This window comes from Carica papaya, chromosome 4 (assembly GCF_054855325.1).
Source record: "Carica papaya isolate Zhongbai chromosome 4, ASM5485532v1, whole genome shotgun sequence".
NCBI lineage: Eukaryota > Viridiplantae > Streptophyta > Magnoliopsida > Brassicales > Caricaceae > Carica > Carica papaya.
The window spans coordinates 19,782,370-19,798,514 of NC_142312.1; the positions used below are offsets into that span (position 1 = coordinate 19,782,370).

Consider the following 16,145-nt stretch of genomic DNA (forward strand, 5'->3'; position numbering starts at 1 on the left):
AAAATATTATCATTTTTTTTCCTAAAATCCTGTCACCAGAAAAAATTAGTTTCAAGACGCTATATTGATTCGAAAGATCCTACCGCTAGACGTAAACAAATCTTCTGCAATGGATTCAGGTATGCTTCCGATTATATTTCTCTTTAATTCAGTACGAGGATGTATATTTAATTTTTTAAAGATCTACGGATTTGAAAAGAAATATTGTTCTAACGTACTTTCTTATTTCCACTCAGATGATTGCTACAACCTGAATCTAATAACCACTAACTATTGTTACTTCCATTGTTATCACGAGTTGCCATCAATAAGGTCTCTACACTATTATTTTGGGTTACTTTGACCTGATTTTCTCTATATTCTAATCTCGTTGCACGACACTCACTATTATAATGATCATATTTTTTTGCAATTATAGCATTGAATAAGTGATTTACACTCTAATTAATAATGATCATATTTTTTGTATTTATGACGTGGGTGCGAGGCTTACCTTGAGAAGATTCATTCTTTGTTGCACCTTATCTTAAAGTCGTTCCAAAATTTTCTCCTCCTCAATCACTGAGATTTGAGCCTCTTAGACTATGTTGTAATCCAAGCGTCTCATCCTTTAAATTTAATTTAGCCTTTAAAGCTTGTTCTATTGTGCTTGGAGACCTTTCATTCATCCACATCTCTCATGACTCTAATGAAGCTTGTAAGTCATTAAGGGTCATGGTGTCTAAGTTTTTAAACTCTTCAATGGCTATCACCACATAGTCAAATCGACTTGACAACGTACGTAAGATCTTCTCCATGACATCTCTCTCATTTATTTGGTCTCCATTATTCTTCATCTCATTTATTAATTTCTCCATTTGTGAAAAATAATCACAAATACTTTCGTCTTTGTGTTACTCCATTAGCTCGAACTGTATTTTCAATCCTTGTAGTCGAGTTCAATTGACTGGATCTACACTTTCATATGTTTTGAGTAAAATATTCTAAGCCTTTATTATTGTTTTGGCATGGAATACTTTTCTAGGACCGAAAACTCCACAGATTGACAAATTAAAAATAAAGCCTTCTCATTTAACGAATGATCACGAACTAAGTCTTGTAAACTTGCTGTTGACGACTTTTCCTTTTCAGCAAAAGCATTATCTAAAATTTTGCCATAACCATTGCGTCTCAAATACAGCTCCATTAAGTGCTTCCGTATCACAAAATTATTTTTGCTGCCAAACTTAGAAATTGATGACTGTACTTGTTGAATTTAAACTCCTGTTGTTGAATTAAAAGTTATATTGTTCAAACCTTATGCTCTCATATTAGATGTTGGCAATTTGATTTTGTTATAATTTCTTAGAGAATAAATTTATAAATTAAAAAAACATTCAATATTTTATTAATAGAAAGAACATAAATTTTACAAGACTTACAATATAAAATCTCATACTTTAAACTCGTTATGCATTAGCTTGTTGAAACTAATAATTCTCATTTAATTTTTTTTACCTTATGTCTCAACTATTTTTCTTTCTCACACTTGTTTGTATTTTCTCTTTTGCCTAAATCTATTTATATAAATAGAAATGTTTTCGTTTTCCCTTCAATTCTTTATTGTTGTCGGTTCACATTTTTCATATTTATTGTTGATGTTCTTGCATTTCCCATCTTTATTGTTGTTGTTCCTCTCTTTACTACTACTACCTCACCTTCTCCTCTTTATTGTTTAATTAATGTAAGTTTTAATTTTCAACATTAATTAAATCAAGTTTAAATGTCCTACAAATTCTCTAACTCACTTCTTCTTTCTACCTAACTATTATGTACAAAAATGAAGAAATTTAGTTGATGGAAGACACCTTGAAGAAGAATTTGTACTCTTTTTATAGATGAGAGGAATTTAAGACAATTAAATGTATTGATAACTGTTTTTATTATTGTAGTTTAATACCCATAATATACAATAATTCTATAATTTATTTTAAAATTATCCATTCCATTAAGGTACTTTTTTCTTTATAACGATAACTTATTATTTTGAGTATCTTTTAAATTTGCTTCAACCGTTATAAATAGATTAGAAAATAAAACATTAGGGTAATAGGTCATCCACTTAATTGCTGAAATTAACAATATATATAATACAAAAATACTTCTGTTAATAAAATATATATATATATATATAATACATGCACATAAAAAAATATTTTTTAAAAATAAAAAACATACTTTTAAGATATGTATACGTATACAAATTGCAGATACATGGACATATATATATATACACACACAACACAAACTTATATATATTATATACAAACACACAAAACAGATTTAGAGCCTTTTAAGAGGACACAATTATAGCAATCACAGATGGAGAGGTGAAGAGCAGCAGCTGTGACTGTATAAGTCGAGCTCTGGAAGAAGGGAAAAATGGCGAGAAGAGGCATTCAACAATATACTTTTGTGTATATGTATATATGCACATATATTATTGTTGAATATACTTTTTAATAATGAGAATCTATTTGATCATTTTCCTAGAGAACTATAACGACTGCTAATAAATAAATTATAAATAAGCCGGAATTAATTACAACTATATTAGTTTTAAAATTTTTAGATTAGTTTTAAAAAAATAAAAAATTATAAGTTGAAGAAACATGACAATTTCCTTTAATAAATTATTCAAACAATTAATCAAATGCAAAGAGATAATTTTTATTTTCCAAGAAAACTTACAAAACCTAAATATAAATGGTCAGAGAAAAAGAAAGCAAAAATGATTTCCATAGTTGCAACGAGCGAAATGGGAGCAGTCTAAACTGTGAAAATAGGATTGTGAAAAAGCAATAAAAGCATCGTTATAACATCTCAGATACCAAAGAGTAAAAGGGAGCCAACTATCAAATAGTTATGAGTGCAAATAACAAGTTCATCATTTAAGTGGAAGATAAAAATCCTTTACAAAGTGCTCTAGGTTCAATATTTACATCAGACCATAATTTAGCAAACTTAGGTATCCAAATACAAAATAGAGTTCTTATAAAATAATTACATTAGAATGCAAATTTAATTATTGCACTCGAATTATATACTAGAGTTTTTGTAACACCCCAAAATAAATTGTATGTACTTTCAAATTTATAAATATAATTTTTTTATTTAATTTAGAGTAAAAATGAAGTAAAATTGATTGAGAATTAACTTGAAAATAATTTTAGAAAAAAAGGGTGAAAATTTGGGTTATGTGAGTATTTTTAAAAGAAAAATAAAAAAACAGGGGTCAAAATACAATTTAGGAAAGTTTCGCCACGGCAGACGCTCGGTCAGCAGGCCCGGTGAATCAGGATGCGATGCATGGCAGCGAATGCTGACGCGGTGCCACGCGGACGATCCGTGTGCCCGCGATCGAACGGTCCAGATCTGTTCCCGCGCACACAGATGGCCCAGATGCGTTCCCTCCTCAAACGTGATCGGACGGTCAGATTTGAACGTGATCAGACAGCCCAGAGTGGATCGCGATGGACGGTCTAAATTAGATCGCAATGAATGGTCCAGATTCACTCCCTATTTAATCGCGATCGGATGATTTAGATCAAACGCGATGGACGGCTCAAATCAAAAGCAGACTGATATAAATAACCCCACATCCACACCAAATCCTAACCCTAGCCGCCAGACCTCCTCGCCGAAGAAGAAGACTCGGCCACCAGAAAAACACAGTCGTCGCCGCATCGAACTTTTTTCGACTGCCACAAGAGGTAAAAATTTCTCCTTTTGCTCGAAATTCAATTTTAAGCACACCCATGGCCAAATCGGAGCAAAAAGATCAGCCAATTGACCAAAAGCGTCGGCGAAGGCCGGCGGTGCCGCCGCGAGGAATTTCACAAAACTTCTCCGATGAGCCCCTTCCCAATTCCCGTTCTGTGTAATTTTTCTACCGTTATGATCACCATGTCCTTCTCTACAGGTTGACTAAAGCAATACACCTAACCACAACGTGAGCCGAAGGCGCCGTCGCACCGGAGAACTCTACTGCCGGTGAGTTTTGGTTTCTGTGTTTTTTGGCCAATCGATGCCCTTTAACGTATTTTCTCACAGGGATTGATGCAGAATCAGCTAAAAACATTCGACCCAATGCGGACTACCGCCGCCTGCGCCGAAGCAGGGCAGAGCTGCCACGTCGAAATTTAAAAATTGGCCAAGTGAGCTCCGAGACTGATTTTGGGTTTGTTTGGAATATTTGTAGGTACTATTAGTGCGTTTTAATTATTAAAGAAAAATTCAGGGAACCCGAGAATCGCCCGTGGACGTAGTCGAACAATTTAACTTTTCGGACACCAAATCGAGTAAGGATCACTCACCCTATTCCTTATCATAGTATTGAAGTTTAAATAAATAATAATATAGTATTTTGTGCGAATGCAATAAATGTGCATAATTGATTACGGATTGTTAATGGAGCCAGAACCGAAAATTGTTCTATGTTGATTTCTGTTGATTTATTTTACAGTTTAAAAATATGATAGTATCTGATTTATCAATTTTATAGTTTGAATGCATGTATTGCTGCCTTACGTGACCACCGTTTAGTTAAAAAAATTGAGATATGATTGTATTCCCTGATGCATGTTTGTTTGCTTATGTGATTATAGTTGATTTAGAATATGTAGACTAATGAAAAATGAAAAAGTTGTGTTGAAAAATGAATAGATGAAGACGGCAGCCTTATTGGATATTCTGGGATATGGTAGATGGACCGAGTACATAGGAAACTCTACTGTGAACGTTATCTCATACCGGACAGGGTATGGGGACGGCCCGTTTTACTCTCATACTGGATGGGGCATTGAGATTTAATAATTTGGTGCTTATACTAGATGGGGTATGGGGACGGCCCGTAATTGAGATTGTTAAAGGAAAGGGTTCGCGTGTAGCGGGGACATCCCTATGAACCCCCATGGATACTAATAGGCTAGTGAAAAAAGTGACAGTTATCGTTTGATTTATTGACGATGTATATAGACTTGTGATATGAGATATGTTGCTGATTTTATATGAAATTATGATCTGTATGATATTATTATTTGCATAGGTTATTTTATGAATCCTACTACGGTGAACGGTAAATGATTTTATTTCTGATAAATGTATTGATTTAAATTAAGTGTTCCATTAGTATTTTGATTTTATACCAACCTTTACTTCTGTGTCGGTGATATAGTGTGATATCCTTACTAGGCTAATGTAGCTCATTCCTTATTTAACCATTTGAGATCAAGAGGACCAGGTTCTAGAGCCCGATCTGCAAGAGGATTGCGAGTAGATGCTAGATTTCTTTATTTTTCATTTATTTCCTTATTCTTGTGTTTTTTTCAAAAGAGTGAATTATGTAACGTAGTTTGGTACTTTAAGTTATTTGTGTAAGAAATATAAACCCTAAACATTTATTACGCTTCTGCACTTTTATTATATTTTATTTTCTTTAAATATTTCAGGGGTCGTTACAGTTTTACTAAGGATCCGCAAACGAGTCCAAACAAGCTTCCAGAGGCATTCTGAGGAACAATTCTTCAACTTCCACATCATCTGGAGGGCACGGATTAGGAGTGAGTTCCATGTAAACTCAATAAAGAAAATAATATTTAAACCATACAACTGAGGTTTAAAAAATAATTAATCCAAACAATATTTCCAAAACCTCTTACCTCGAAGGACTGTCGTAGGATGAACATATTCAAGTGTTTAGAAAACCTTTTTGCCTTTCTTAAAAATAGAGTGAACAAAATTTAGAACCAAGCAGAGAGGACAATTAGTCAATGTCATAAGCAGGTGTATTAAATCATATTTGGCATACTAGAACATGTTAGGTATCCAATAGAAACCAAATAAGCATAATATTAAATAGTCTCATATCAAACAGAAGAACCATCACACAAAATCATCCTAGAATACTAATTAAATATTCATGATCGTGTTTTATTTAAATGTTTTACCGACCTCTGTGTGAAATCGTTCAAAACATATATCTACTAAGGGCAGAACAATCTCCGACTACCACTGTGAATGACAATCAATTTTTTCCATTTCATATGGGTATAATGATATAAGCAAGGAAAGGGAAAGGAATTTCTTCTTAAAGGGAGAATCAACTAATGGGTGAATTTCCTTCCTAAATTGCATAGGAAATCAAGAGAAAGAGGAAAACAAATCCCATACCTTAATGGGAGATTGAATCTCATAGATTTTAGAAGATTATAGAAGCAATTAATCTTTTTCCGAACTAATCATAATCTTCCTTAATTCTTACCTCAGTCATCTTTATAATTAATTAAGATCTTCTATAATTGAAAAGGGAAATCATATATATCTTATTTTACAAAATAATCTTTTTAGTTGTTGCAAGTTTCCTATTCTATTTTATATTTATTTTTCTATATAATTTTTTCACTAATTTAGGAGATTAGATTTTTTTATTATTTACATGGCCTACACTATAAATAAGTCATCAATTTCTAATTATAATAATGAAAAATTGATATCAACAAAATTAATCTTTTAGCTTTCGTTAGTCATTGGCTAAGTTGCTCCTTAGAAAAGTGTCTTTAACCTTCTTATTAAGTGGAGAATTGATGTCTACTTATCAAAGTAATTTGTGAAATTTTCATCAATCTCTTCTTTGAATTAATTTTAACTTATAAAGTTTTTTTCGTAGCATTCTAATTAATTCAATTATCCATAGTACCTTAGTTTTCGCTCCTCTGTTGAGTGTGAGTCAAGTAGGGAGGGTTTATTTAAGGATAAGTTTTTGTATGCTAATGTTATATGTAGGGTTTTAGATTGACTATTTTAATCTCAGATTCTACATCATTATATGCAGAATTTTTTATCACATTAGTTGATCTTGAGTTCCGCATCAACGGACGTACATGGCCACTATGAACCTATATATCATCACAAACCCACTCTCATCAGAAGGAACACTTAATTTATTTCCATATTCATTTCTAATTACCACGACAGTACGTCATCACTGTGGCTCTTACACGTGCAAATCGTGAATTCACTCTCATTAGAGGGAACATTGTCTTTCACAAAGAGTGGTTCACTAATCTTTTTAGATCATAGAGTAGGAAGAGACATAAACCCCTCAGAGATAATAGTCAGACGAATTTTCATTTTTTTCACTTATTTATTCAGTATTCATATCAATCATATGCTCCGAATCGGTAGGGTTCAATGACATATCTAACCCAAGTCTCATATTCATGATCATATATCCCGAACCCGATGAGAGTCCATTAACATAATCGGCACGAGTCCCATATTATTCGAACTTGACCATTGGAATATTTCTTAGAGCCGAAGCTCCTGGACCAACCCTCTTCACCATGCTAAATGGTAAGGCGAAGGGTCAACCCGCATATATTTCCACTGATCGTGTTTTTCATGTAACATGCTTAACCTTCTCATATTCATATTCAAATGAGCAATATCCAATCAACATAAAAGTTTATGCATCCAAAATCATCATGTTTAATAATTCTGTAATTAAATAAACAAATCATCATATAAATTCCTGCAACAAAATATAATTCAACAATTAAATTATTATTTCTAAAAAATGCACTTGGAAATGTAAGAGAAAATACTAAAGAATCATTTACCGAAATTGATGTAACAGCCCCGAAAATTTAAATAAAATGTATGTATTTAAAATCTCAAATGCGGAAGCGTAATAAAAATTTAATTAACATTCCTTACACAATAACCAAAACGTACTCAAAACATGAAAGAACAAACTAACTAAAAGAGATACTCGAAATAAGAACTATAAATATAACTATGAAGTTTTTAGGCGTCCCCTTCGCCGTCTTCCTGATCTGAAATGGCTAAATAAGGAATGAGCTACACCAGCCCAGTAAAGACATCACACTATCTCACCGCCACGGAAATAAAGGTGGGTAGAAAATAAAAATGACCAATGGAGCATAATTTATAACAAACTCGTTTATTAACATAAAAACTTTTACTGTCCACTTATCTCGGTGAGATCCATGAAAACAACATATGAAAGCAATAACATTATCATCATCATGAAATTATATAGACTTTATAACATAACACTTACCACACCTTTGCATCTCAATCATTAAATAACATATTTTCCTCTTTTACCAGCCTACTAGTATCCATGGGGATCCATAAGGGGTCCCCGCTACCCGTGAACCATTAACATTAATAATCTGATTCTAGGGTCGTCCCCGTACCCCGTCCGGTATGGGCGCCAAAACCATGAACCTCAATACCCCGTCCAGTATGAGGGTGAAACGGGCCGTCCCCATACCCCGTCCGGTATGGGCGCCAAAACACATAAGGTCTCCACACCCGGCAGTAGACACAAACAACAATGAATCAAGTTTATCAGGTGATACATTAATTTTGGAAGCAAAAGCATGTGAAACAAAAGAGTGCGATGCACCAGTAGCTCTAGGAACTTACGAGCATATTCTGATATTGTCATGTTTCCCTGAACCAGTTGAACAAACTCCGTTTTCTTTAGGTGTCGGATGTGCTCAGGGAGATACTCCGCATGGAAGGCCGTTAAGAACTGCTCCCAAGTGACTAGTGTAGGCAGGGTGGTCTGCTTGAGCTCCCACCAACGTCCTGCTTCCCCTACCAGCATGTAGGAAGCAAGGGCAGCTCTCTGCTCAGGAACTACTCCCAAGGTCTTGAAAGCTCTCTCAGTCTCTGCCAGCCAGTACTTGACCTCTTCAAAAGAGGATCTCCCTACAAAGGTAGAGGGGTTCAATCTCCTGTACCTCTCTATGTAGCCCGGGTTGATCAAGGAAGGAGTGGGGTCCCGTGGAAGAGGGACTGGACCCGGTTGGGAATAGACTAGGGGGTCCTGTGGTGGCACCTGCTGATATGATGGGGGCACTGGGTTGTGCTGTGGCGGTGCTGGGTAGTACCGTGGCTGGGGCACCGGGTTGTACTACGGCAGTGGTGCCGGGTGGTACTGTGGAGAGGCAGGCTCGTGCTGGGGTGGCTCGGGATCAGCCTGCTGTAGCGGAGGCTCAACCTGCGGTAGTGGAGGAGGGTTGGGTAACTCCCTTCTCTCCTCTCGCCCTTGCTGGGCAACTATGAACCCTTTCATCATCTCAAATAATCTGTCTACATCCTCCCGAAGCGAATTATCCCGGGCCGTTCGGTTTAGTGGGGGTCTTCCTCTCCTCATTTCTTTGCACCTGCATTTCATAAGGAATGGTTGAGTAACGACTTATTGGTGAGTATTTCTCTAAGCATTATTGTGTAAGGGATGGGTCTGAGGAACGCGGCTCTGATACCAACTGTAACAGCCCCAGAAATTTAAATGAAATATATGTATTAAAAATCTCAAATGCAGAAGCGTAATAAAAATTTGATTAACATTCCTTACACAATAACCAAAACGTACTCAAAACATGAAAGAACAAATTAACTAAAAGAGATACTTGAAATAAGAACTATAAATATAACTATAAAGTCTTTAGGCGTCCCCTTCGCCGTCTTCCTGTGGAACGGGCTCGGGAACAATGTCTTCCTGATCTGAAATGATTAAATAAGGAATGAGCTACACCAGCCCAGTAAAGACATCACACTATCTCACCGCCACGGAAGTAAAGATGGGTAGAAAACAAAAATGACCAATGGAGCATAATTTATAACAAACTCGTTTATTAACATAAAAACCTTTACTGTCCACTTACCTCAGTGAGATCCATGAAAACAACATATGAAAGCAATAACATTATCATCATCATGAAATCATATAGACTTTATAACATAACACTTACCACGCCTTTGCATCTCAATCATTAAACAACATATTTTCCTCTTTTGCCAACCTACTAGTATCCATGGGGATCCATAGGGGGTCTCCGCTACCCGTGAACCATTAACATTAATAACCTGATTCCAGAGTCGTCCTCGTACCTCGTCCGGTATGGGCACCAAAATCATGAACCTCAATACCCCGTCCGGTATGAGGGTGAAACGGTCCGTCTCCATACCCCGTCCGGTATGGGCGCCAAAACACATAAGGTCTCCATACCCCGTCCAGTATGAGAGACCACGTTCCCGGTAGGGTTCCTTACGGACCCGGTCCATCCACCATCTCCCAGGATATCTAGTCAGGCTGTCCATATTATCCATCTTGCCTTTTTTCTTGACCTCAATCATCTAATCATATACAACATGTAAACCAGTAATTGACATCAAACAAGACCACACAGTATCGGGTTCACCATAATACAAACCATAATAAAAGAAACCACGATTTATGCATACGAAACCATAACATAATTACATCAAACATCATGCTGCATTTAATACTAAAAATTAGATCAAACAATAACATACCAACACTGTATCAGACTCAGGCTCCATTAGCAACCTTAATCAATTTTACATCTATAAAGTCACAAAGTATAGTTTAATTATTTATTTAGCTTTAATACCGTGATAGGAAGTAGGGTGAGGGGTCCTTACTTGTTTTGGGGTCTGAAATTGACTCTACAGTGCACCTACGGGCTGTCCCTAATTTTCCTGAATCTTTCCCAGAAAACTGAAACGCACTACTGGTACCTGCACGAGTCCCAAAAAATCCCAAATCAGACCTAGGGCCCCTTTCGACCAATATCGAAATTTCGGCACGACGGCTCCGTCGTGTTCCGACGACGACGCCGCCGGCGCCTACGGCAGCAATCTGCCTTGGGTTAGCCGTTTTCGGCCGAATTCGATCAAACTTGCATCGGTTCCTGCAATAAAACAACCCTAAGGCCCTCGGGGGGTCAAAAAATCACGAAAAATTGAGACTTACCGGCGACAGTGCTCTCGGGTGCGGCGGCTCCTCTGACGTGAGTCGCGTTTTGATGTTTGGCTCCGATCAACCTGTAGAGAAAAGAACGGTGATCACAGTGGTATAAAATTTGCATCGAACGGAGGCCGGGAATGGCCTCATCGGAGGCAAAAACAAAGGGGAGTTGCGGCGGCGCCGTCGGACTTTGGTTGGGTTTTTCGGCCGTTTGGCCGGTGGTTTAGCTCCGGTTTGGCCATAGGCGGATTCAGCATCAAAAAATGAGCCAAAAGGAGAAAATTTACCTCGATTGACGGTCGAAAACCTCTCCGGTGCGGTGGCAGGTGGCGACGGCCGGCTCCTCCGGCATCCGGTTCTTCTTCTCCGACGAGGCACTGACGGCTTGGGTTTTGTAATCAGGTGTGGATGGGGTTATTTATACCCTTTACTTTTTAATCTCAACCGTCCATCAAGATTAAATCTGGACAGTCCGATCGCGATTTAATTGGGATTAAATCTGGGCCGTCCGTGCGCATGTTCGATCTGGGTCGTCCGTGCGCGCGGGAACTGATCTGGGCCGTCCGATCGCGCGCACGCGGATCGCCCACGTGGCTCGTCCTGCATCAGCATTTTCTTGCCACGCAGCGTGTCCTGGTTGGCCGGGGCTGCTGACTGGGCTGCTGACGTGGCATAACTTTTTTAAATTACGTTTTGACCTCCGGTTTCCGATTTTCTTTTCAAAAATACCCCCATAATCCAAATTTTCACTTTTTTTTCCTAAAATCAATTTTAATTAAATCTAAATAATATTTTTACCTAATTTTATCATTATTATTATTTTTATTTTCATTAAATTAAATTAAATTAAATTAAATTAAATAAAAATCTAGAAAATTCAAATACAAAAAAAAAATAATAAAAATAAAAATAATAAGAATAAAAAAAAAGATACTTAGGCGTTACAATTGAAGTCAAATAAGTCTTTAGAGATTGGAGAAAAGGGCTTCTAGAAATCTTCAAGCAAGCTCTTAAAGTTCTTACTTTCTTTTCTTTTTCCTTCCCTCTCTCTCTCTCTCTCTCTCTAACCTTCACCCCTTTTTTCCCTAAATATTCTAGGAATGCGAGAATAAAAATGATGGAAAAGGAAGAAGAAATGGGTTTGTGTGCAAATGAGGAGAAGAGGGGACTTTAAATAGATTTCAGAGGATTTACGTATGTGCAATAGGTGGCGAGTAGGTGGAGAGAATGATTAATAGTGGAGCCTACACGGCATGGGCAAGCTTGCCGGACGAGATGTGAGAGTGGTTGTCACATCTTCTGGTGGCTGACAGCTCACACAGACAGCCATGCTGCGTGTTGTGTGTGTGCAGGCAACCATGTCGCGCGTTGTGTGCGTGCAAGCATGTCTTGTCGTGTTATGTAGACATAGGGTGATGCATGCGCACTATCAGGTATGCCCACGCGTAGTGTTGCGGTCATTTCGCGGGATTTTGGTGATTTTCCCCATTTTTCTTCCCTTTTTTCCTTTTTCTTTTATTTTATGAAGATATTAGAATAATTATTCAAACAAATTTAATTCGAAAAAATTATAAATTTTAAATAGAAGATGATAAAATTTAAAATGTAGAAATGTTAGTAATTAAAATACTAAAAAATTAATTTTCGATTTAAAATAGAGTTTAACCATACATTTAAGTGCAAAGGTTCGAGGTGTTATAGTTATATTGTTAGTGACGTGGTAGAGTGTTGGACCCTATATAACGAGAGTCCAGTAACCCAAAGCATCTCTAGCTTATACTTTAATATGAGTAGCATGAGGTACGTCGAATTCTGTGTGAATTAATAAGAACTACCTTGTAAGGCTAAATATTGAGAAGGAATGTAACTCTATTGTGGTAATTGTATTTTAGGAAAACTTTAGCTGTATATTTTTTTTTTCTATTTTCTACTATGATACTATTTTAATTTTCTCTTATGATAGTCTTACATAAATATTCATTATTGTTAATAAAATATGATTGTGCCTTTAAATCTTTTAAATACTCATAAGTGTCCGATAACAAAGTAGTACTGCGAGGGAAAATGCACAAAAGTTTGAAAAAAGTACAAGAATTTCAATCAAAAAGATTTTAGATAGCTTCCATTGGAGAAGCTTAACTAACCCAATTATTTTCATCAATGTTTTTTTTTTTAAAAAAAAAAATTATTGTGTTTTAGTACTTCTATATAATGGTAAGTTTAATGTTCATGTAATTTTTAAAGAGTTTGTAATTTTTAATTTTTAATAGTAATATTTAATTGTATTGGATCCAAAATTCATAGTTCTCATGCAATTTATCCTAAGTATTTATTATTTTTATGATCACCTTTAATCATCTAATTTTATAGTTAAATATTAATTTTTTTAGAATAGAGTGAGATATAAAATTCAAACTCTCAAATTGTCAATTTATAATAAAAATATTATATTATGTAAATTAAAAGTTTTTAGTAAATAGTAACTTAAAATGAGCAAACAGTCATTTCGGCCTATTCACCACGAAACTTTTTGTGAGAAGGCACCCGTTCTCCTAAAATTAAAGAGCTATTTTATTGTATTTCTTAAATAAAGTTATCTCTCGTCCCCTCTGCCTCTTATTATCTCTCAAAAATTGGGAGCACTTTGCATCCTCGAATCGATAGCCATCTTCTGGCTAATCTAACCTCCTCCATTCCTCGAATATTTACTTGCTATCTATCGACTCAAACTAAAATATTTTATTTTAAAATAAAACACATTATAAGTGATATTTTCAAAATAACTCAAAAATTCTCACAATTTACCACGCCTCAAAAGGATACAAAGAAAGAATACAACATCTTAAATTCTTAAAGGTTATTGCATTTTAAATTTTCAATAATTTTTGTATAATAAATATTCAATCTCTTCGTTTTTGCTTTCTACGCTGCAAATGCCACCCCTACGTAACCTGGGCTTCAGTCCATCTAAGTCACGGGCCGGTGCAACTCGACCCGGAAAAAGTAGCTCTAATTAAAAGCCATTTCTTTATCTCCGCCGACCCCAGAAGAAAACCCTAACTGCTGATTTCAGTATATAAGAAACTCAAGCGGCCACGCGGGTTTCTCTTAGTTGCCGCAGCTCTTTCTTCTCCGCCTTTCAGACAGACACAACAACAATCATGGTAAATTATGGTTCTTCTTCTGCGACTGTATTTCTCTTATATATGTTTTCGCCTGTGTATATGAGTTCTTACATATACGTAAATCTATAGATCTTTGTTGATCGTAGTTGTCTTGTTTAGGTTGACATGGTTCTTTAATGTTTTACTCGGTAAAAGAGTTACTTTAATCCTCCTAGATGCGTTTTACATTTTGGACACTGTTCAGGATGTGTTCTTGGGTGTCTCTGACTTAAAGCCGAAAAAATTTATGTGTTTTCAAAACATTAGGGATCGTTTTTTGTTCAATTCCTTATCGATCTTCTTTGTTTCTTATCAAGCTTTGGTGATTTAGGATATACATTGTTGTAGAATTGGTTCGGATCATTTTTTATGCTAAAAGATTGAGCAAATTGTGCAATTTTGTTTGTTTACTGGCATTTTCATTATCAAACGGTGGAAGGCTATTTGATAAAAGTATTTTAAAGTAAGAACTGTAATATTCTAATTTTAAATGATTGTTTCCTGCTACGTTTTTGTGTTATCACTGCTATGCATGGATTCAATATTTTTATTATATGTTGACCGTTATTTTTTCCCTCTTATTTGATTTTGATCTGCTCATATTTTTTTTGGTTTGACTCCCTTTATTTTGCTTTCCAGACCAAGAGAACTAAGAAGGCCGGTATTGTTGGAAAGTATGGTAGGTGCATAAATATTTCTTATTGGGTTAGGGCTCTTATGTTTACTTCTAAGAAATCCTCTTCTTTCTTTCCGAATTAAAGGTGTAAAATTAGGATATCTTTTTCGATTTTCTCTCTTTAATGTTTAATGTGTGTGAATTAGGTACAAGATATGGGGCTAGTTTGAGGAAGCAAATTAAGAAGATGGAAGTCAGTCAACACAGCAAATACTTCTGTGAGTTCTGTGGAAAGGTACAACATTAATGGTTATACAGGAAAACATGCATGTGTAAATGTTAGCGTGTTATCTTACCCTGAATAGTTTACATTCAGATTTCTTTTGAGGGAGAGAGATAGCTAAGCACTGGAATCTGTGGAATATAATGAAAATTTATGGAAAGGAATAGAATAGAAAATGTTTTACATTTTTGAGTAAGATTGTGATAGAATCATGGAAATGAGGATAAAATATTCTACCTTGAAATGTGCAAAAGACAAAAATAAGGTTGTTATCTATGCACATGATTAAAGAATGAAGGTGTTCAAGTGAATCATCCGAATTAAATTTCACATCCATGTCTATTCCATCCATTCTCTCTCAAACTGGGGGTGAAAAATTCTGGGTATTTTAGGGAGATTAGATAGAAATTGTTTACTGTCATTTTGATGGTATCAGTAATTAATAGTCTTCTTAAAAAATATTTTATATTTGTCTCCTTTCTACATGACTTCTCTCGTCTGCCAAGCATAGCCTTGGGCTATAATATTTCTCTTTCTGCAGTATGCAGTGAAGAGGAAGGCCGTTGGAATTTGGGGCTGCAAGGACTGCGGGAAAGTCAAAGCTGGAGGTGCTTACACATTGAAGTAAAATCCGAATTCTTTGTCTCTTCACTTATCCTCCTCTTCAAGTTTCTTTCAAATTTTCACTCATCCAAGTTACTAATACAATGCTGTTGTTAATTTAACAGCACTGCTAGTGCGGTGACCGTGAGGAGCACCATTCGGAGGCTGAGAGAGCAAACAGAGAGCTAAGTCTTGTAGTGCTGTTTTAGGATATTGGAATCTATGTTCTAGTTGAAGACTAGGATCATTTTTGCTCATGATTATCATTTCTATATTTGAAGCACTAAATGTGCAATGGGGAATTATTTGATCAAATTTTTTAATCTTGACGACTTTTTGATTTTAACCCATAATTTTAGGTAATGGTTATTAATTTGATGAAGTGTGTTTGCTGCCCTTTAATGTGTGTTATAGACATTTTACAATTTTTGGTTTCTTAAGAGTAATTTTCTGTATTTTGTTTAGAAATTTTAGTTTCAAATGTGATGTCATCATTAAGACATAAGTATTTTCTTGTATATGGAAGTCTTGACGGTTGTATTATTGATAGCTTCTATGGCAAGTTTACTTGGTCGATGGTGGTAATGGAGGCCACAATATTTTAAATTTTATCTTATATTATTAAATATTAGT

At 35.6% G+C, this 16,145-nt stretch overlaps 1 protein-coding gene and 1 long non-coding RNA gene across 5 annotated transcripts; one reads left to right on the forward strand and one right to left on the reverse strand.

The window, feature by feature from the left end:
• Nucleotides 1-8,049: 8,049 nt before the first annotated feature.
• On the reverse strand, nt 8,050-12,265 carry LOC148266442 (uncharacterized). Of its 4 annotated transcripts, none has more exons than XR_015818513.1 (4): nt 11,134-12,265; nt 10,853-10,923; nt 9,828-10,617; nt 8,050-9,239 (listed from the first exon to the last, which is right to left on the reverse strand). It is a non-coding gene; the product is annotated as an uncharacterized LOC148266442 (long non-coding RNA). The 4 variants fall into 4 exon arrangements; XR_015818512.1 differs by having other exon boundaries at nt 8,050-10,212; nt 10,522-10,617; nt 11,134-12,243; XR_015818511.1 differs by having other exon boundaries at nt 10,522-10,617; nt 11,134-12,007.
• A 1,604-nt stretch (nt 12,266-13,869) lies between these two features.
• LOC110825643 (large ribosomal subunit protein eL43) lies at nt 13,870-15,908 on the forward strand. Its single transcript, XM_022056115.2, has 5 exons — nt 13,870-14,010; nt 14,650-14,689; nt 14,833-14,921; nt 15,451-15,533; nt 15,638-15,908. The coding sequence occupies exons 1-5, from the start codon at nt 14,008-14,010 to the stop codon at nt 15,699-15,701; spliced, it is 279 nt and encodes a 92-aa protein (XP_021911807.1). The 5' UTR covers nt 13,870-14,007; the 3' UTR covers nt 15,702-15,908.
• The last annotated feature ends 237 nt before the right edge of the window (nt 15,909-16,145 follow it).